The 22795-nt window shown below is 43.7% G+C and overlaps 2 protein-coding genes across 2 annotated transcripts in view; one reads left to right on the forward strand and one right to left on the reverse strand.

The window, feature by feature from the left end:
- Positions 1-3594, reverse strand: part of KIF15 (kinesin family member 15) — a 40992-nt gene extending 37398 nt beyond the window's left edge. The window contains exons 1-3 of the mRNA XM_077916421.1: positions 3469-3594; positions 560-584; positions 24-201 (exon numbers count right to left, since the gene is read on the reverse strand). Coding sequence (XP_077772547.1) covers positions 24-201; positions 560-584; positions 3469-3487 — 222 coding nt within the window. The 5' untranslated portion in view covers positions 3488-3594. The remainder of the gene's footprint in view (positions 1-23; positions 202-559; positions 585-3468) is intronic.
- Positions 3595-3682: 88 nt separating this feature from the next.
- KIAA1143 (KIAA1143 ortholog) lies at positions 3683-21785 on the forward strand. The gene is made up of 3 exons (XM_028749713.2): positions 3683-3875; positions 10586-10736; positions 20913-21785. Exons 1-3 carry the CDS (start codon positions 3768-3770, stop codon positions 21116-21118), a joined length of 465 nt encoding a protein of 154 aa, XP_028605546.2. The 5' UTR covers positions 3683-3767; the 3' UTR covers positions 21119-21785.
- The last annotated feature ends 1010 nt before the right edge of the window (positions 21786-22795 follow it).

Here is a 22795-nt window from a genome sequence, read left to right on the forward strand (position 1 = left end):
AACTAACTTATCTGTTGAATTACCTGGGTTGTGTCCACATCTGCCACATGATCAAAGGTAAAAATCTTAGGTTCAGGCTTTGAATTCAGGCGAATAGTGTTTGATGAAAGAACAGATAAGCACAAGCCATTGTCAGCAAGCACAGTTCCTTCCTCTAGAGGGCGCACCCTCACGAAAACCTTGATAGCATCACCTTCAGCACTAAAACAAAGCAACAGCTACATTAGTATACTAGTAACCAGCTGTAACATGTTTCTAAAGCCATTTTATTTTTGTCTCATTCTTATGACACAATATGCAGACACAACTAGATAAACGTATTTATCTTACATTACGCCATACATGCAACTGCTGTGGAAATGTTATTGTTTTAACCTGCACCATCAATTCATCTGATTTTGTTGCAGGTTGACAGTCGTCCATGCCTTTTAAAAAAATATATTTATTTTGGAACAGCCAGGATTGTAAATTAGGATCAAATTGTAAATCTCTTGATCACACAACGAAGTTGCCCAATCTGATATTTAATTCTTGCACACAATAATTAATGGATTCTTACCTGGAGGCTGCTAACGCTGTGTCACCTAAAAAACGAAAGTGAGAACATTGTGATAATTTAAAAACTGTATGTAAGACATCTATCTACTGCTAATTATTCACATTTCTATGGAGTGTCTACAAAAACAAGCTACAGAAAATGGGACAAAACAAAAAAACTGAAGCAATGACAGACAGCTGCTAGCTATGATGTCACACATAATGCAAACACCTTGTATTGCCCAAGGTCTGGTACCCATACTCTGGTACACGTGGAAGGTGTGTAGTGTGAACACCCCAGGGGTGTAAACTCCCCAGAAAGTTTTTTGTCCGAAGTGGACATGCATTACTTATTGCATGCACATTCATATTGATCAATTTACTTGAGGTGTTTGCCATAGAACTGCAAAGAGGATGCGGGAATCGCAACCAGGTGTCCATCCAATCTCTGAAACCACGATTTATTTATTTTTTTAACTTATCGCTTTTTCATGAAAATGCTCTTTGCCAACTGCGCCATCTGATTCACGTCTCAAGCCATGGGTAGGCAAACTAAGGCCCGGGGGCTGGATCTGGCCCAAATGCCTTCTAAATCCGTCCTGTGGACAGTCCGGGAATGTGTGCTTTTATTTAAAATGCATCTCTGGGTTATTTGTGGGGCATAGGAATTCATTCAATTTTTTTCTTCAAAATATAGTCTGGCCCCCCACAAGGTCTGAGGGACAGTGGACTGGCCCCCTGCTGAAAAAGTTTGCTGACCCAAAGAAAAAGAAGGAACATTTTATCATATGTGGTGGGAATGTAAGTAAAAAACTTCTGGGAAATGATATACTGTATAATGAGATGAAAAAGGTGTTGAAATATACATTTTAAAAAAAAAAAAACCAGAAGCATTTTTACTTGGTATTATAGGTGAGGATATTAACAGACAAGACGTTAAATTGTTTTTATATGCAGCAACAGCGGCAAGAGTATTGTTAGCCCAGAAATGGAAGCAAGAAGTAATTCCAATGAAAGAAGAATGGCAGACAAAATTAATGGACTGCGCAGAATTAGATAAAATGACAGGAAGGATTCGAAACCTGCGGGACCAGAGATTCACAGAAGATGGGAAGATATATACGAATTATTTGAAGATTAACTGTAATCAACAAATTACGCTAGTGAGACTACAATAAGTTTTGTAAGAGAAATATATGAAACATTGCAACGTAGAGAAAGAATAGATATTAGTTATGAGATCTAAATGTAATGGTGAAAGTAAGAAATGTGTATTAAGTGAATAGATTTGAAAATTTTCAGATGTGATTGATGCAAGTCAAAAAAACTGTATAAGATGTAAAAGTATGTTTAATTATTGTTGAAAATGATGTTAAAAAACTAATAAAAATTCATACATATATAAAAAGAAAAAGTTTGCTGACCCCCCCCCCCCCGGTCTTAAGCAGAAACAGATCCCACCGAGTTCAGTGGAGCTTATCCTTAGATGACTTAGAGTTGGAAAGGGACCAGGAGGGTCATCTAGTCCACCCCCCGCCATGTAGGAACCTCCCCCCCACCAAAGTGGGGCTCAAACCCCACAACCCCGAGATGAAGAGCCTCACACTCTACCAACTGAGCCATCCCTTCAGCACTACCTTGCCAAAGTGAAGATCCCCATAAGCAACTTAGGAAAGGGCATTGTTGGTTGTTGTTTAGTCGTGTCCGACTCTTCGTGACCCCATGGACCAGAGCACGCCAGGCACTTCTGTCTTCCACTGCCTCCCGCAGTTTGGTCAAACTCATGCTGGTAGCTTCGAGAACACTGTCCAACCATCTCGTCCTCTGTCGTCCCCTTCTCCTTGTGCCATCAATCTTTCCCAGCATCAGTGTCTTCTCCAGGGAGTCTTCTCTTCTCATGAGGTGGCCAAAGTACTGGAGCCTCAGCTTCACGATCTGTCCTTCCAGTGAGCACTCAGGGCTGATTTCCTTAAGAATGGAGAGGTTTGATCTTCTTGCAGTCCTTGGGACTCTCAAGAGTCTCCTCCAGCACCATAATTCAAAAGCATCAATTCTTCAGTGATCAGCCTTCTTTATGGTCCCGCTCTCACTTCCATACATCACTACCGGGAAAACCATGGCTTTAACTATACGGACCTTTGTTGGCAAGGTGACATCTCTACTTCTCAAGATGCTGTCTAGGCCTGTCATTGCCCTTCTCCCAAGAAGCAGGCGTCTTTTAATTCCGTGGCTGCTGTCACCATCTGCAGTGATCATGGAGCCCAAGAAAGTAAAATCTCTCACTGCCTCCATTTCTTCCCCTTCTATTTGCCAGGAGGTGATGGGACCAGTGGCCATGATCTTCGTTTTTTTATATTGAGCTTCAAACCATATTTTGTGCTCTCCTCTTTCACCCTCATTAAAAGGTTCTTTAATTCCTCCTCACTTTCTGCCATCAAGGTTGTGTCATCTGCATATCTGAGGTTGTTGATATTCCGGCATTCTTAATTCCGGCTTGGGATTCATCCAGCCCCGCCTTTCGCATGATGAATTCTGCATATAGCATTCCTTTTTTTAACTATTTCTAAAAAGGGGGCGAATAGCCTCCTTCAGTTACAAGGCAAGGCGCCCCACATAACCGTGTGTTTGTGAGGGAGCCTCGGAACCTCCCCGCGCCTTCGGGGCTCGAGCTGCGTGTGCGGGTCCGACCCCATCCCGTCGCAGGGAGTTCCGCGGACCCCTCCCGCCAAGAGTTCTCCTGCTCGCATGCAGAGTTCCCGAGCCCCAGCCGGCTCTGCCTTCCTCAGCGCCGACTCCCGACAGCAGCTGCTGTGGGGAAAACCCCGCGGCCGCTAAATAAAGGCATAGGGCGAAAGAGCTTTTTCCTCACAGCTCCCATCCAACCTCCCTCCCTCGAAGCCCCATTTCGCCCCCACCGCCGTCTTTCCTTACCTTTCGACCCGGGGGCCATTCTCCGCCCCGATAATCGCCCTCGGCAACTTCGACTCCTCTGAGGGCTTAAAAGCCTGAAAATGGCGCCCTGTTTAAATTTGGCGCGAACGAAGCTACCGCGGGGGCAGCCATTGTGGGGGGCGGGGAAAAAGGGAGGCCTCCGTCACGTGACGCGGGGAGAGAGGGCGGGAAGGGAAAGAAAGATGGCGGGGAGGTGGGTGGGCGGGGCGGCGGCGTGACGTGACGTGAGGCGCCGTCGCTCGGCGTTCACACAAGCCTAGGTTTACCTCAGCGGCACCATGAGCAAAAAGAACCAGGTTTCGTACGTGCGGCCGGCCGAGCCCGCCTTCCTGAGCCGCTTCAAGGCGCGAGTCGGCTACCGGGAGGGGCCCACGGTGGACACCAAGGTAAAGGCGACGAGCGCCCGCCCCGGGGCCCTTCCCTGCCCAGGCGGGGGAAGGCGGCGAGAGGGTCGCCCTGGTGTCCGGGCTTCCGCGCTTCATAGAAGCGGAAGGGCCCACCGAGGTCGTCTATAGTCAGCGCAGGGATCTTTTGCCCAGAGTAGGATTCGAACCCACGACCTTGAGCGTAAGGGTCTCGTACGCCACCCGGCTTCGAATTAGGGTTGCAGTCTCTGTTCTGGCAAAAGGCGATTCCACCCCCCAGCCCCCCAAAAAAATATATATCTGGTGCTGAAGTGACTTCAAAGCTTTCTTAACAGGATGGTCCCTCTGGAATTGCCACGATTTGGAGAGACCCAAATACATGGCCTTTCGCACACCGTTTCAGACACATTTGGAGAGGGGTCCCTAACTTGGATCCTTGGTTAGGGATCCTCTCCCCTAACAGGTTAGGGATTCCTAACTTGGCAAAGATAGAAGATTTGAAATAACAGGACAAAACTATCAATACGGGATGTAGTGTTTTTATTTATTTATAATAACTATTTTTATTTGAATAACAATCCCCCCTTGAATAACTTTCTTTCCCTGAAGTATCTTTCTCTCCCTGCATCCTGTTCTCTTCTCTTAGGGAACATCCTAATTAATGAGATCCCAAATCTTTCACTCCCAAGTGCATTTTTATTCTTAAGCCAGGGTGGATCCATCAGAGTGTGCAAGAAAGAGATGGGGATAGGAAAATACCTGCTTTCTTGAGAAAGGATCTGATCACAATTATTGGTGTGCTGTTTTTGCAGAAACAAACAGCAGAGGGAGTGCAAGCTAAACTGAATTAATCTTACTCCTTGCACTTGCAGCATAAATGGCCACTTTGACCAACGATCCCAAACTAGCATGCATGGAATGGCATTGCTGGCTTTTGATCTGGTGTCAAACCCTTAACCTGTGCTTCATTTGATAAGAGAAGTTATAGGTTGATACCCCCCACCCCAAAAAAAGCACACTCTAAATGCCTACGATTTAAATAGGAACATAAGAAGAGCTTGCGGGATCGTACCAATGGCCCATTGCATCAGGGTTCGAAATTAGCAGGCGCCAGGCACATTTTGTGCCTAAATATTCTCCATTCCATTTGCGAGCACCTCAAAAAGTCTGGGTGCCATTTTTTGCACCTGGCTGACACTCAAGGATTACTGGAATGTATGTGCTTTGAAAAGGGACACGGGTGGCGCTGTGGGTTAAACCGCAGAGCCTAGGACTTGCCAATCAGGAGGTCGGTGGTTCGAATCCCCGCGATGGGGTGAGCTCCCGTTGCTCGGTCCCTGCTCCTGCCAACCTAGCAGTTCAAAAGCACGCCAGTGCAAGTAGATGAATAGGTATCGCTCTGGCGGGAAGGTAAACGGCGTTTCCGTGCGCTGCTCTGGTTAGCCAGAAGCGGCTTAGTCATGCTGGCCACATGACCCAGAAGCTGTACGCCGGCTCCCTCGGCCAATAAAGCGAGATGAGCGCCGCAACCCCTGAGTCGGCCACGACTGGACCTAATGGTCAGGGGTCCCTTTATCTTTATCTTTATGTGCTTTGAAGCCTCAAAGCACATAATAGACAATATGTTAAGGTGTTTAACAATAAAGAGCAGTTTTGAAAACTGAAGTGTGGTAGCAATATTTTTTTTGTAAACACCAAATTAAACATGTATTAACAATTTCTGCTAAAAATGTGATATTAGCAATGTGTCACTTATGTGAATTGCATCTTAATTCATGCTTATCAAAATAATAAATAAAAAGTGTTGCCGACCACCCCCCATGGCGACTAGACGTTCTGTTTTGGCGCCCACAACCCAGACCCCCAAAGCCATTTGGCACCTACCTTTTCTGTCCCAGATTCTAACACTGCATCTCATCCATCATCCACAGTAGCCAACCAGATGCCTGTGGGAACCCCCAAAGCATGACTTGAGCACAACAGCCCTCTCCCCACTTGAGATTTCCAGCAACTGGCATTCAGAAGCATCACCGCTTCAAACAATTGGTCCTAAACCCAGAGAAGTGCCTATGTCAGATTTGCATGCATAGCCAGGCTCTTTGTCTCTCTTGACATAGCAGCCCTTGGGCTTTGCGCCACCAGCTGTTTGCGAAAGAAGTGGGTGAAGACTGAGCTTTGAAAGTGGTTCGTGTGAGTGAGACACAGTCCCAAAACAGATATGAAAAGCCCCGCTGCTCGTGCCCAGCCCTCGAGTGCATGCAAATAAGCTTGTATTGAATCTCTGTAGGCCTCTCTTGCTCTGTATGAGGGTGACACGCAAATTCACACAAGCAATCCATATTTTTCATATTTAGGCTGTTGAAGAAGGCTTCTGCTGAAGTCATTCTAGACGTTAATAATTGTACGATTGTAGAAGTCTGGATGAGCCCTGAGAATGCCAGAGATCTTGATGGATCAGCTGCAAATCCAGAAATATACAGACATTCTTGTGCACATGCCGTAATTTTTTATGTGTGCGTCTGTGTTACATCTGTGTTTCAATATGCAAATTGTTCTTTACAAATAATAATAAATAAAGGTTTGCAAAAGTTTTTTTTAAAAATTGTACGATTGTAGAAGTCTACTGTGCTGGTTTGGTTGTGAAGCAGTTGATAAATAAATTAAAGCCAAATAAATATTGGAGCCACTCCAGACTTGTGCATGTTTATTAAACACATGACTACCCTTTTGGCTAGGGACGCGGGTGGCGCTGTGGGTAAAACCTCAGCGCCTAGGACTTGCCGATCGCATGGTTGGCGGTTCGAATCCCCGCGGCGGGGTGCGCTCCCGTCGTTCGGTCCCAGCGCCTGCCAACCTAGCAGTTCGAAAGCACCTCCGGGTGCAAGTAGATAAATAGGGACCGCTTACTAGCGGGAAGGTAAACGGCGTTCCGTGTGCTGCGCTGGCTCGCCAGATGCAGCTTGTCACGCTGGCCACGTGACCCGGAAGTGTCTGCGGACAGCGCTGGCTCCCGGCCTATAGAGTGAGATGAGCGCACAACCCTAGAGTCTGGCAAGACTGGCCTGTACGGGCAGGGGTACCTTTACCTTTACCTTTTTACCCCTTTGGCTATAAAGCAGGGGTAGGAGTTAGCTTTTTATCCTTAAAAGGAGCATGTTGGTGGAGGGGAGTGAAACGTGGCCATCTCCCACTCAGCCTTACCCTGCCATGCTCCTCTGTTTACGTAGTTTTTTCCTTGCCAGTAGTAGAGCCAGGCAGGGGGCAGCTTTAAGCAGCAGAGAACAGGGAAGTAAAGATTGGGTGGGTGGGTTTGCCTCCACTCCCCTGTGGACTTTTTAAAGTATAGATGCATACCCCCCCCATACACACACTGTGTGGACAGAGCATGGATCACTCACTTGGTTAGAGTGTGGTGCTGATAATTCCAAGGTTGCAGGTTCGATCCCCACAAGGGAAAGCTGCATATTCCTGCCTTGCCAGGTGTTGGTCTGATCATTAGGGACTCTTCCAATTTCATGGTTCTGTGTCTATGTGAATTTGCATACAATTATTCTCTCTAGCCAAAAGCAAAGTCCAAAAGACTCAAGCCATGCAGCAGTCTTGCTGATGTTAATCAGGTCTGGGTCTAGTCGCAGAGCAGACCTGGGAAGCCTACACACGTTGCCTTGGCAGGGCAAAAGCCTAACAAATAGTATTTTGCACATGGAGCTTGCAGCAAGACGTTGGAGTATGGAATGCTCCTGTTCAGGGTTCCAGCCTGCCTTCCAGCCATGCCCTTTTGCAAGACAGACCTTTTCTGCAGTGGCTTCCCATTTGTGGAATGCTCTCCTCAGGGGGGTTCGGCTGCCGCCTTCATTATACCAGGCAAAAACATTCCTCTTCAACCAGGCCTGTGACTGATTGACATTTGATGCCCTTTTGAATGTGTTGCGTGAGAGTTTTGTTCTTATTATTTTTAATTATGTATTTTGTGTTTTTTATAATGTAATTTTATGTTGTGAACTGCCTTGAAATCTACAAGTGAAGGGCCGTATACAAGATAGATAGATAGATAGATAGATAGATAGATAGATAGATAGATAGCAGGTTTAGTTTGGACAAACCAGGCGAGATCCTTTCTTAATGAACAAATTGTCAAAGGGGGAAAAGGCAACAGAGTATGATAAAGAGGAGGAAAAGTAATATTTCCATTTGTCCTTCGTAACAACGCTTCTCTGACAGTTTCATGCAGTGTGATGGAAACCAATTTGTAGCTCTGCATTTGATGTCTCGTAGGTTTGATTGTTTTCCTATTCTGCCTGCGCTGGTGAGTGTTCTAGGGCTGCAGAAATGAGAAGCAGTACAAACCTTCAAGCTGGGTTGCTTTGCGTAGATAAAAAGCTGTCACATTTTGTATTTTAGATGCAAGCTGACTGACTAGTTGCACTTCACAGAAATCTGAAAGCATTTGAGTTGCTTTCGGTATAAGCTGTCTTTGAAAATCACAGATTCGCAAATCTAGACTGGATTCCAGAAAGATTGGGTGGATTCCCATTGGGCTCCCGGAAGGCCATATATACACTCATCGGGTCTGAGCTGGCGCTGTGAGGAATATGAGACCTTGGAGTTGTAGTGGATAGCTCTATGAAAATGTCAACCCTGTATGCAGCAACTGTGAAAAAGGCAAATTCCATGTTATGATTTGCTAAGAAAGAATTGGAAAAGAAAGCTGTTGATATCCCAATGCCACTATATAAACTTGTAGTATGACCGCTTTTCAAATACACTGGGTACAGTTTCAGTCACCTCACTTAAAAAAAAAATATTGTAGAGCTGGAAAAGATTCAGAAAAGGGCGCCAAAATGATCAAGAGAGTGGAGCAACTCCCCTATGAGTAAAGGTTGCAGCATTTTGGGTGACTAAGAGGTGAACGTGGTAGAATTTTATAAAATTATGTATGGCAAGGAGAAAGTGGATAGAAAAAGCTTTTCTCCCTCATAATAGGAGAACCTCGTGGTTGTAGGGGTAGAGGGTAAAAATCAGCAAAAATCACCTGTCCTGTTCTGTTAGTGGAGGCGTCTAGATCCAAAGGTCTTGTGCGAGTGCAGGGGCACCAGTTGGATTCTACCTGTTGATTCCAGCTGATAACTGGAATCAAGTTTTGTGTAAGATTTTTGGAATCTGTAGCTGTAAACCAGCTCAAGAACATTACATCTTTTGCCTACTACTTTGCAATTAATGCTGCAATCCTAAGCATACTTACCTGAGAAAAAATGCATTGATTCCTGTCAGACTTTCCAGTGAAAATGGCTAGGATTAGGCACAAGAGTGACATGGTGTGTTCAAAAGTCCTTTAAACAGCAGTCCTCAATACCTGCTCAATTGGAATTACTCCTGTTTAGGATTGGGCCTTTATGTTTTATCTCAGCAAAACCTAGAACGGCAGGTCACTATTTATCCCAATCGACAACTGAAAAATGAACTGAGGCAGTGAAGGTGTAGTTTGTTCACAGGCTAACTTCACAGCAGAGGTAGGACCTGAATGCCATTTCATGTTTAACCAGACTGCACTGACTGTTAACTGTCTGAAAGTTTTGTTTTCTTTCCTTTTCTTTTTCTTAGAAAAGTATTGGTTTCTTACTTGCTGGACATAGTACATAATTACCCTATTTTTCACCCTAAAGGACGCACTTTTTCCCCTCCAAAAATGAAGGGGAAATGTGTGTGCGTCCTATGGGGCGAATGCAGGCTTTCGCTGAAGCCTGGAGAGTGAGAGGCGTCGGTGCACACTGACCCCTCTCGCTCTCCAGGCTTCAGGAAGCTATCCGCAAGCCTTGCGCGCCCGGCGGGAGTTCGTGCGGGTTCGCAAGGCTTGCGGGCGGCAGCCTGCCGCCCGGAGCACGAGGCGCCCTCCGGAGGACGCCCCGTGCTTCGCGCAGGTGTCGGCAAGCCTTGCGCGCCCGGGGGAACTCCCCCCGGGCGCGCAAGGCTTGCGGGCGGCAGTCTGCAGCCCGGAGCACGGGGTGCCCTCCGGAGGATGCCCCGTGCTTCGCGCAGGTGTCCGGAAGCTTTGTGAGCCTGGCGGGAGTTGCCGCCAGGCTCGCAAGGCTTGCGGATAGCAGCCTGTTCTGGGGGCTGGGGTCGGGGGAAGCTCGGGCTTCCCCCGCCCCAGCCCCCTGGCTGGGGGGGGGGGAATAATTTTTTTTTATTCATTTCCCCCCCAAAAAACGAGGTGCGTCCTATGGGCCCAGTGCACCCTATAGGGCGAAAAATACTGTAAATGCATGGTTTGCATGGTTTGCCTCAAAGGGGCATTCTTACAATAAAACTAAATGATGTGTGGGATTCAGGTGATGTAGTTGTTATTTTACTATATAAAAGAAGACCCTTCAGAAAGAACAAGACTCAGGAACCTTTGACCCTCCAAGTGTTGCAGAACTACAAGTCCGTTCAAACCTGATCATTGGCTATGATGGTTGGGGGTGATGGGAGTTGCAGTCCAACAATGTCTGTAGGGCCAGAGGTTCTCCAGTCCCGACATAGAAGATGACAGGGAGAAGATGTTCCAGCCAGCCTTCTTCCTAACATTTTATAATTTCATGTTCTGCCAATTCCGATTATTGTTTTGTCTTTTCCTTAACCCAAAAGAACTGGTCAGATGGTAGTTGATGACTGCAAATCTTCCTTCTCTTACCTTAAAATTATTTTGGGAATGACCGTCTGAGTAGCTTAACTTTCCTCCTTTCTTCCAGAGAGAACAGCTCCCAGCTGCTGATGACGATGACGATGGAAGCGACAAAGAGGATGAACAGCCACAGGTGATTGTTTTGAAAAAAGGGGACCTGAGTGCCGAAGAAGTGATGAAGATTAAAAAGGAGGTTAAAGAGACTCCCAAAGCCACAGGTACGTTTTGTAAATACTAAGTTCAGCATTCTTTACTAAGCAGAAAGACAGTTTCTATCAAGCAGCCTTCTAATTTGTCAGTCACTTTGGATACGATGCCTATCCAACCCCCTGCTCTGCTCACTTTGATTCCTTATTTCCCCTCTCCCTAGCACTCCCTCTGTCTTGATCTTCCAGTACTGCCACCAATTCCCATTTCCCTGGTTTGCCATTGCAAGTCGCTGCCTTTCTCCTTTCTGCATTACAGCTGCTTCCTCTCTCTAGGGGCACCTTTGGGTGTGCTTTCTCTCTCTCTTCCTAGCTTTAGTTAGAGATAATAAGGTTAGAGATGCCAGGTGGAACTCAATAGCACAAGTGTGACAGTCATAGCAAAAGGACAGAAAGACATAACCGCATTTAAGGCAACTGCTTACTGTTCATCTGTCTCGAGGGACAATGGAGTGCACCTCCCGGGGTGAAGTCAAACAGCTGGAGAGTCACAGCACTCGCCGTGGCTGCAGAGACCGATAACTTGTAACTGCTGCCTCCTGCATTGTGGCCTCTTTAAGGTGCAAGTGGCCTCTTTAAGGTGCAAGCCTGGGCAGCGTGTATGGAGGTCATGGGCTGCCTAGATTAGTGTTTCCCAACCTTTTTCCAACCATGGCCCCCTTCTGAACTTCTTTCCTTCCTGTGCCCCCCATGGACACAATATAAATCTGAGGTTCTGCCCCATTAACAAAATCCTGCCCCCCCCCAAATCTTGGCTACGCCCCCCCCCTTGTCCTACTGTTAGAAAGGTAGCTATTTAAATGTTTTGTTTGTAAACAGTTATTTGACATGGGGGAAACCTACATATACAGTCCAAAAGGTGCACAGGGAGTTCTGTATACAGTGGAACCTCGTGTTACGTTCCGTCCCCCTACCAAATGCTTTGGGTTACGCACTCCGCTAACCTGTAAGTAGATGTTCCTGGTTGCAACCTTTGCCCTGGGACGCGAGCGGAAGTCGTGCTCCGGCGGTGCGGCAGCAGTGGGAGGCACCATTAGCGAAAGCGCGCCTCATGTTACGAGCGGTTTCCGGTTACAAACGGACCTCCGGAACAGATTAAGTACGTAACACGAGGTACCACTGTATATGGGAGAAATTTTAAAACCAAGTGGTCCTCACTAACCTGGTACAAAAAGATCTTATCAAGCAGCTTGGGCTTTCACAGCCCTACCCATTGTTGCCCCACCACTGCACTTACGTGACCAGGGGGTTCTGGTTCGTGGACTCTACTTGTCAAAATGGGAGTTTCAGTGATCGCCCTCTCCTGCCGGAAACAAACCAGGACTGCTTCAAGAAAACACACATGGCAAAAAGGATCACTAGGCCCTGCTGGGCTGCCCCCTTACTTGTGATAGGCCAAGCGGATAGCCAGCCGATCAGGATTTTTCAAAAAATGAAATTGATTTCTCCCTTCTCACTTCCCTCTGTGGCCCCCTAGCCTCGTGCTGTGGCCCCCCATTTATGCAGTTTTCACCTATGCCCTCCTTGGAGCATCCTGGAGCCCCCCAGGGGGCCATATGGCCCCCCCATTGGGAAACACTGGCCTAGATAACAAGACACCTCACTGATGTGGTCCAAAGGAAAGCAGACCAATACATTTGGCACCAGCTTGGCTGCAGGAGTTGGTGGAAAGAGGTGTACAAGACACCACCCTCAGGGTTTACTTCTGAAGCTTTTCTCACAATTGAGTACAGCCACAATGCACTGGAGGTTTACGATCAGAGTTTTCCTTCTCTAAGATGGTGTACCTGCTCGATTGACAAACCCCGTCTGCCCCTCACTTCCCTCTACAGCATGCGCAGAAACTGCCTTCTTGACCATGTGGACCCACTCTTCATCTCGTCCACTCGGTCCGCCAGAGCCTGTCTTTTCATGCAGGGAAAGTCCCTAACTCACTGAGGGTTTGAGACCCATCAGCTACCCCCACCTGGTTTAGCTGGCCAGTCAAAGCCGTTTCCTGGGGTGTGGCTGCTGTCACATGATGACAGCTTCTAGGAGCCACAGGTGAGAGCTGAGTGCTGGGTGGGGACCAAAGGTGGACAAACTACCCCAGAATGAGCACAATGTGCCCCCCACCAGAGGTGCCACCTCTCCCCTAACACCCCTTACACCCCAGCTGCTTATAATATTGTATACATACATATATATATATATCTCACAATGCACACAAAGGAGATAGACAGAAACACACAAACATCAGTTTGGCAGTGATTCCACCAACCACATTTCTTCAGAGGATAAAGCAGATCTCTCCTAACAGAATTGTTTTTAGCCACAATCTAAATATTTCCACTTAACCTTAATTTATTGGTAGAAGCTAAATTAGTTTCTAAAAATGAAAAGAGCTTAAGTCTGTCTCTGCGCAATATTTTTCTGTAAACCTTCCGCTTGAATACTAGAGAGAATTACTGTCCTGTCAAAGGTAATTTTTTCTGAGATAAAATTTCATAGAAGCAGAAAATGGTAATTGGTGTATAATGCCTTTTTCATGTATTCATTATAATCTCTAGAATTGATTTTTTCTGCTCCTTTTCTAGTACATCTGGCCTCTGGGACATCGTAATGTATGCACAAGTCCAAAAACTTGGCAGCGAGTGTCCTTACTCATTCAAACTGTAATATTATTCTAGTCTTGTTCAATTTGCTTGGTTTCTCTCTCTCTCTCTCTCTCTCTCTCTTGTTTAGTTTTTTTTTAAGCCATATGCCACACATTATCTGCTTGGGCATCAAAGTACACTTTCTACATCCCAAAGTGCTGCTTTAGCACTTTGTGAGTTTGTGCTGACGTGTAGCTGATCGGCAGCCTTACTGACTTGCTGTTATTTCTATAACCTTGCATACCACTTGACTTTCAACACCGGGACAATAGATTGGTTTCCATCACTCTTTATTTCAACACTTTTTTCAGGGGAGAAAGAGAGACATATTTAGTTTAATGATGCCGGTGGTCTGAAAATTGTGAGGTACCATACCAGTGGGAACATTAGAGCGAAGCCTTTCTGAATAAGTGGCTAGAGGAACATGTACGGTTGGTGCTGGAGAAAGCCAAAAGGTTTGCAGTTAAGCTATTCAGTCTTCTGCCGTTAGTGAGTAAAGATCATGTTGATGAGCCCTCAGCCCTGCCGTGGTGACAGATCTACATGGCTTTCCCGCTTCCGTCTTGAATTGCTAGCAGGCAAAGGAAGCCTGGAAGAAAGCTCTGTTTAATATGGGACTCCATTATGGAGAAAGAAACTGAGCTCTGTGCTGTGTCTCTTAAGTTCTGCACAGCATTGTGGAAACTGAGGATTGTATAGATGCCTTTGCAGTCTCACAAGTACCCCTATTGAAATAGACTGTTAAGAGGGTGGCTTCACAATATAGGTTTTTAAAGCATACCCCCCCCAAAGCATAATGTGTGTGAGAAACAGATGCATGTTTTCAGTCACACCATGTGTGCATTTAATGCCATATAATGTAAAGGTGCCCTGACACATGAAATAATTACATCTGATCCCTAGTACAGTTGTACCCTGGTTTTCAATCACCTTGGGACTCGAATGTTTTGGCTCCCGAACGATTGAAAACCAGAAGTGATTGTTCCAGTTTTCAAACGTTCTTTGGAACCTGAACGTCCAATGTGACTTCCTGCAGCCAATTGGAAGCTGCTCCTTGTTTTCTGAATGTTTTAGAAGTCAAACGGACTTTCAGAATGGATTCCGTTCGACTTCCAAGGCACCACTGTAATTTTTTGATATTATAATATAAAACAACAACCCATCAACTTTCTGCGAAAAACCCACACAGATAGAGAAATGACAATTCTGGGAACTGAATTTGTGTGTGTGTGCATATAGAACTGTGATTTACCTCTTTTAAAACAAGGTTTTTCTTTTTCCCTTTTGAAATTGTTTTAGTAAGATTCAAAGTGGAGAATAAAGATATCTTTGGAATGGCTGTGTTTTATTCAGCTAAGTCGTACTCAGAGTAGACACATAGAAATCAATGGACCTCAGTTGGTCATGCCCATGAACTTTAATGAGTCAACCTTGAATGACATACCTTCAAAGTGCTCCCACAGGAACCCCGCCCCCCCCCAAACCACTTTCTCCAAGGCTTTCTTTTTAAAAAAGTTTTTATTTATATTTATTTCAAATTTATACATTTCGTTAGTTTTACAATCAATTTAACATTCAGAGTTTGACTTCCTTCCCCCTCTTTCTGCAGTTCCTTAAATTTCTTTTTTAATATCTTCCGCATATCCAAATTCATTTAATTTGCTCATTTAATTATCTACTTTAAATATATACTCTTATCAGACTGCAAGTTATTACAATAATCCTACTACTGTTCTTATCTGTTTGCAATTTATCTGTAAACATTCAACAAACCATTTCCATTCTTTCATAAAAAGTTTGTTATCTTGATTTCTTATTTTCCGGTAAGTTCCACAATTTCTGCATATTCCATAAGTTTTTGTATCCATTCTTCCTTTGCTGGGACTTCTGCTTCTTTCCACTTTTGGGCGAGTAGTATTCTTGCTGCTGTAGTAGCATACATAAATAAATTTCTATACAATTTGGGTAGTTCTGTCCCTATAATTCCCAAAAGAAAAGCTTCTGGGTTTGTTTGTTTTTTACAAAAGTTATTTTGAACATCCTTTTCATTTCATTGTATATCATTTCTCTCTTTTTTTTTAATAAATAATTTTTATTCATTTTCCAAACAAGTTTTATACAGTCAACAAATCATTTTACACTCATGCTTCAATTTTTGACTTCCCTCAGTTTCTCTGTCAATCTTTCGAAAAATTTCTATTTATTGACACATTTCTAAACATGATATTGCCTTTCCCCACTCCTTTTCCTCTTACTCGCTTTTTTGCAGTATTTCTTACTATTTCACAGAGTCTTTTCAAAACCAACAAGCGTTGTCTGTGCATCACATATATTTTTCAGATATTCTGTAAATTTCCCCCAGTCCTCGATAAACTTTTGGTCTTTCTGGTATCGAATCTTCCCAGTCAATTTGTCCAATTCTGCATATTCGGTCAATTTCCTTCTCCATTCTTCCACTGTTGGAATTTCTTCCTGTTTCCATCTTTGGGCCAGAAGTATCCTTGCGGCAGTCACTGCATATTGAATTTTGTATATCATTTCTCAGTAAGCTTTCTCCAAGGCTTTCTTAATCACTGGAGGAATATGAAGTTAGTTCCCCATCATCTGGAACTTCTCCAGGTTTTTGTGGCCAGGGTTCAAAATCCAAGGCGGAGGACATTATTTGGGAAGGACCAGAAAACTAGTAAGATGCTTCCATAGAGCCACTGCTGGTGAGTTTAGCCTCTGAAGGTTCTTGGTCCAGGACCACAGCAATGACACAAACAGTATTTGTTTAAAGGATTTTAAACAACGTCATTTGTTTAGCATTGTCCCCAGTAACATTGCCAGCTATTTTTAAAACATTTGCTTCCTTGTTTGTGCCAAATATGTTCTTCCTGGGCAGTCTTAGCTGTGCTGATCTGTGTAAAGTTTTAATGTTGTTATTAATGTTTTATTTCTCTTTCTGTCAAAATTAACTTCTGCTTCATTTCTGTAAAACCTAACCATTCGCCGGCCTACAACTGCCAGCTCACTTTCGATAAAAAGCAATTCCTCTCAAATTCCTGGCTTTGGCTGTTGTCAGGCTTCTAACAGCATTTGTTTCTTTTACAAATCCCTCTCTGAACTTTTCAAAGATAGATAGCTCATCAGTTTCTGGAGGTCATGGGCCCAACTGTAGGATGCGGTAGAAATCCATCACTCTTGTATCTCAGAATGGGTGAGATGTATTTTGTTCCTAGCTAAAGGAAAAGTATCCTTTTTTTCCCTTGCTTTTTTTTGCAGGCCCTCACAAATCAAAGTTGCTTTCCTTCAACATGTTAGCCAAGCTGATTTAGGACTTCATCTCCACTTTCTCATTCTTCCTGCAAACTGCTTGCATAAGACTTTACCTGTAGTCATTCCTCGCTGATTTATTCCCCAGTTCACCACTGCTGACAATGTGGAGCGGAGTCAAGGGCTCCCAAAATTGGTTGGTGTTGTTGATTGAAAGGCTTTGATCTCCGTGAGCCAGTGTATCCTATCCTAGTTCTCTCATCTCTGTCTGCTGGCAGGTTTTCTTTTCTTCTGTAGATAATCTATGAGTCAAGGTCTGATTTTTTTGGGTGTGTGTGTGTGTGTGTGTTTCATTAAAAACATTGTTACAGCATATTTATTGTCAGGGAACTGCCATCGGAAGGACAGGAGGTGGAAGGGCTCACTGAGGTTGAGAGAGACTTAGCAGCTGAAGAGGGAACCAGCAGGGGGAGAGAAGGAACTCCAAGGGAAAGTGAGTCGGAGGGATGGCTCAGAGACACTTCCAGCGAAAACAGTGGGGAGATTTCAAGACCTCCTATAGGGACACCCACTCCTCGCCGGAAACTGTCGCGCCGAGAGTCCAGAAGACGTGTTTCCGTTAAGGAGCTTTTATGCTGGAAGAGATTCCGTAAGCGCCCACTTTCGGATTCTGCTAGCGACTGACGGAGCCATGCTTGAGGGGCTCCGTCGTAGGCAGAGGTTTGCGGATTTGATCAAACTCTGAGGGACTAGGAGTTTACGCACAAGCAGCTCATCATCCCATCACATTTATACTAGTCCCTCTGATTTCCACATCATCAGAAAGATCAACCCTCTCTCAGTGCCACTTTAATTAACACACCACCATATGATCTAGAAAATCCACCATCTCAAAATGGTGCACGCCCCCTCAGGGATTGACACCTGTCTGCTCTGCATCTTCTACAATCATGAGCAGGGTGGATAAAAATCAATGTTGTTATTTTTTTTAATTAAAAAAATCGGATTTTTTTAAAATTTAAAATGGATTTTTAAAATAAAATGCTTTTGGAGGGAAAATATTTCTAAAGGTAGTTTTCTGTTTAAGTTACATTATAGTCCAAAAGCTATTCATCAGGAAATAAGGATTTGTTTTTAAGTTTTTCATGTGTGCTAAAACTCAAAAAGTTTTTTTAAAAAATTGTTTAACCACATCAGTTAACAAACATGGATACATATGCTATAATGTTCTTGTTTTGGTTAAACAAATTGTTTAAATTTTATTAAGGAAATGATTCTTTTTCTCCTTCCAGTAAAGTACAGCAGAAAAGTTGTCCAAATATAAACTTATTAAATCTCACGATAATTTCATAACTATCTGTCTATGTATTTCTAATAGTATAACCAAATCAGTAATTTTTGATACAACTGTAAAAACTACTCTGAAAATTTATTATTCCAAAAATGAAACCGTCATCTAGTTGTAAATATTAAGATTATACCAGCAAGAATGAGTCTTTCTGTAAAAAAGAAAAGAAAAAAAAGATTTAAATCAAGTCTTACTGACTAGTGATTTAAATCGATTTGATTTAAATCATATCCACCCTGATCATGAGCTTTCTTTTGAGTCAGCTTTCTGTTCATCACCTGCCAGCCCTTGGAGTCAGCCACTTTCTCCCATTGCTGGGAGAGGCCATAGTAGCTGTGCTGTACCATTAATTTTGTTTGGAGTTCTGGCAGCTTTCAATGGAGACAGGTAGCGAAGTGGGAGTCTTGGCCAGTCCATGGGTAGTAAGCCATAAAACGAGACCTTGTATGGGAGAGCAGAGAGACAGAGAGAACATCGGCCCAGCTCACTCCTGCCCTACCTGTTCTGCCTTATTTTATTCAAAAAGGCAGCGGCGTCGAGCAGTAATGGCGAACCAGCTCTTGTCTTTGCTGAGGTCTGAATGCGAAACTCTTAGAATACATAGCTGAGGTTGGGCTTGGATCCCAGAACTGGTTTTAAATAGTGTAATTGTTACGACAGGAGTGCATTCTACATTCCACTTTGTTCATATTGAATCCACCTTTGCACTGCTTTCCATGACAGCCTTGATGGAAAAGGTACCATGTACCATCACAGCTGTGGCTTATTATAAATCTCAAGATAATGGTGTTGCAAGGGCACAGAGTAAGTTATTAAATGAAGATCAATCAACCACAGCGTTCCTGGCAAGTTTCTATTAGAAAATTGATTTTTAAAACATTCTGTTACTTAGTTAAGAAAAATGTGTTGCCGAGGAGAAGCTTGGATTTTTCTTTCAATGCTCCGCCACCTATAAATTATCAAAATTGCAAGCCATCTCAGCATAAGGCTTTGCTTGTGATTCATGACGCTAGCTTTCATAACCTAGCAAAACAGTTTTGAGAGACTTCAGTCTTGCCGATGATCTTCATCTCGCACATTACCAGTCTCAAGAGTTTGTCTTCATCGACTTCCTCAAGCAACATTTACTAGCCTTCACATACTGCATTATGATGCCCTTTATGCACCGTGGTTGCAGTCCATCAGTCAGTGCCTCTTATGCAACCACCATTTATTTCATTGTGTGTTTCACCTAAGCTGTGCTGCGGGGTTTGGTAGGTTATATGCCTTGTATGTGCACAACGACATAGTTTAAATGTGTTGACCAGACCATGATTTGGCTGTTGTGAATGGGCTATATTCTGTCCTTCCAATAATAATAATAATAATAATAATAATAATAATAATACTACAGTGGTTCCTCGCAAGACAAAATTAATTCGTTCTGCGAGTTTTGTCGTCTTGCGATTTTTTTCGTCTTGCGAAGCACGGTGTCGGGAAAGTTTTGGAAAAGCTTCAAAAACCTCAAAAAGCTTTAAAAACCTCAAAAAAGGCTACCACACCGCGTTCTATGAGTTGCTCCTCGAAGTCAAGTCGCAACTGTATTAACGGTGTTAAGAAAAAGGAAACAAACTTGCAAGACGTTTCCGTCTTGTGAAGCAAGCCCATAGGGGAAATCGTCTTGCGAAGCAGCTCAAAAAACAAAAAACCCTTTCGTCTAGCGAGTTTTTTGTCTTGTGAGGCATTCGTCTTGCGAGGTACCACTGTAATAATAATAATAATAATAATAATAATAATAATAATACCTTTATTGTCATCATACAACCTGTGTACAATGAAATTAAGCGAGCCTCCCTCCTTTTACGTACTCAAGATCCCCTTCCTGGTCTGTGGTAACTATATTATTTTATTTATTAATTGCATTTATACCCCACCCTTTTCTTCAACGAGCTCAAGGCGGCGTACATTGTTCTCCCTCTCCACTTTTAACCACACAACAACCCTGTGGGGTAGGCTAGGCTGAGAAGCAGTGATTGGCCCAAGGTCACCCGGTGAAATTCATGGCTAATTTGGGGATTTGAACTCTAGCCTTCCAGGTCAGAGTCTATGAAATCGGGCAAGAGGCAGTCCTTAATTTCAGTGGGTCTGCTCTTACAGTAGTTAAGCTTGGTTGGATACCATCCATACTGATAGTACCTGAAAAAAATAAGGAAACTTTCAAGTTTAGGGTCGTTTTTGTTTTGTTTTTTAATTTTCATTTATGAATGCTATTTAAGTTAACTGTGTGCTTACCTATTACATTAGTTATGAAGATTCTTTGTAACGTTTGCCAGTTTCCTTCAAATAGTTGCATCAGATTTCTTCCACTCTTGCTTCTTTTAGAGTCAGGTGATCCTGGGCTTTCATATATGAAATTTTGAGAAATTAGAGTAACTCAGATCAACATATTACAGTGGCAGCACATCACTGGGCCAACCTGACCTTGTTATGACTTCCACCACATATAGTGTAACTAAGACAGAATTGGGGGGTGGGGTGGCGTATTTAGACAAATTAATATTGAGAAAGACGGAAGGCTACCTTATAATGGCTTAGACAGCCTTTCTCAACCTGTGGGTCCCCAGATCTTGTTGGACTACAACTCCCATCACCCCTAGCTAGCAAGGCCAGAGCTCAGGGATGATGGGAGTTGTAGTCCAACAACATCTGGGGACCCACAGGTTGAGAACCACTGTCTTAGACCATTGCTTCATTTTAATATTGTCTGCAGTGGCTCTCAGAGTTTCAGATTGTGGTGTCTCTCAGCCTTTGCCTGAAGATACTGCAGAATAAGCTTATGCACTGCTGCAGCCTTTTCCCAGGATACTTGAGCTATCCGGTAGGATTATCATACTTTTTTGAAACTCAGAAGGTGGGAAAGTAGAGATGCGAGAGTGTGCACATAAAGGACTATTTGCATTCTTACCCTAGATGAAGAAGCTGACTCTGGAGATGGAAAGATTATGTTTAGGAAACCTCCTAAGCGTTCATCAGAAGAGAAGTACTCCGGTTTGACGGCCACATCAAGTAAGAAGAGAAAAGAGACAAAGAGGATTTCTCCATCCTCCCAAAATACAACCAAGCAAGTAAAAAATAGCAGCTTGCTTTCGTTTGATGAAGACGAGAGTGATGATTAGGAGCAGATTTGGATAGACGTACAGTTTTTCCTCACAGGCAGAAAGTTGCGCTGAGCGCACCATGGAAACAGAATGGGACTTTTAATTTTATTTTATGCACATCTATAGTCATGAAAGATCTTTGTACAAAACTATGGGAAAAAATGAAATCCGTACAAGTTTAATATTCCACATAATGGAATCTTTATTGGTGCACATATAAATTTTCAGAGAGATTTATCTGCCAGCCAGTCCCCTTATTTTGTTTCCACAAGAATTTAGTGTCAAAAGACGGCATCTGTATGTGCATATTTACTCAATTACACCTGATTACCCAAACGGAGGAATGTAAGGTCTGTTTACTGTGGACTAAAAATGTATAATGTTGCTTTGGCAAAGCTGTCTGTCGTATCTCAAAAGGACCGAAAGAATTGCTGGGATTCTGATCACACTGGGCATATTGATTTCAAAAGAAGAAACCCAGCCGCAGAGTGTCCTTTAGTGGAAAAATATTTGGAAGTTCAGTGTGTTCTGTAACCAGGAATGGATTGTGTGTTGCTACAAAACATGTAGCAGGATTAACAATGTAAAGCTTCATCAAGGAGCTGGTCCGATGTTGCTGGGTGCAACAGCTGTTTTTAGTATAGCTGATATTTTAATGCCACGATTAAATGGCTGCGTGAAATTATTTTCTGTGATTCCGTTTTTACCCACTGTTCTTGAGAGAATAAAACTGTTTCTCCCCAGGCTATAACTTAAACTTTCTTAGCAGTATTTCCCCCAAATTATAAATGATTATCCTTTAATCTAGAAGGTAACAGAGGCTCCAAACATATGGAGACTGAAAAGACCCCAATGAATGGATTATCCAGTCTCACTCTGAGTCTTAAGAAAGGATATCCTGTTTCCAAAGCATTCGGGACAGATGCTTAGGTACTGTCCACTTCTTTCTTATATGACCTCACATCATCTCTGATAACTAAGAGTACAAACTGTGGTTATACCATTGAGTTTCACTTCCTCCTTCCCCTTTTGTCTTAGTGACAGCAGTTAAGCATAGCATCCTTTCCCCTTGGAGCAGACTGTGAAGCTACTCAGCATGTGCAAATGTCCCATGTGGAGAGGCAACACAACGTCTTCCTCAATTTATTTCACTAATCCAGAGAAGGGGACATCACCCAGTTAAAGAGTTGAGGACATTCAGTGGGCTTATGCCAACTATGATATTCAGAAAAATATCTATGACAGGCATCTTCCCATATGGGATTTGTGGGTGCATATATCTGCATGTAGTCGGCACCACATACCACTGGAAGTTCCTGTCAGGATCCGTCCTACTCTGGAGTAGAACCCTGATAGAGACACATGCCCGACTGGCATGTTCTCTCCCTCCTGGTCGTTCGTTCAGGAGATTCAAAAGCTTTCTTCAGCCCAAACATCACAGTGACCAATGCCAACAGACATCGGCACACTTAGGGATCTGCAGAGTGTTTGCAGTTTGCATAACAGACCTCAGCAACTCAGCATTTTGGCTAATCTACTTTATTTACATATTAACAAACACGGGACATTCTGACTTAGCTCCTTCCTCTTTCTCATCAGACAGCAAAGAGAAAGAACAAAGGACAATAGTCCCACTTCACGGAACCCAGTAACACAATCATCCTTTCTCTGTCACTTCCCACTCTGTGGAGTCAA

The sequence above is a fragment of the Podarcis muralis genome, chromosome 12 (assembly GCF_964188315.1).
Source record: "Podarcis muralis chromosome 12, rPodMur119.hap1.1, whole genome shotgun sequence".
In the NCBI taxonomy this organism is placed as follows: domain Eukaryota; kingdom Metazoa; phylum Chordata; class Lepidosauria; order Squamata; family Lacertidae; genus Podarcis; species Podarcis muralis.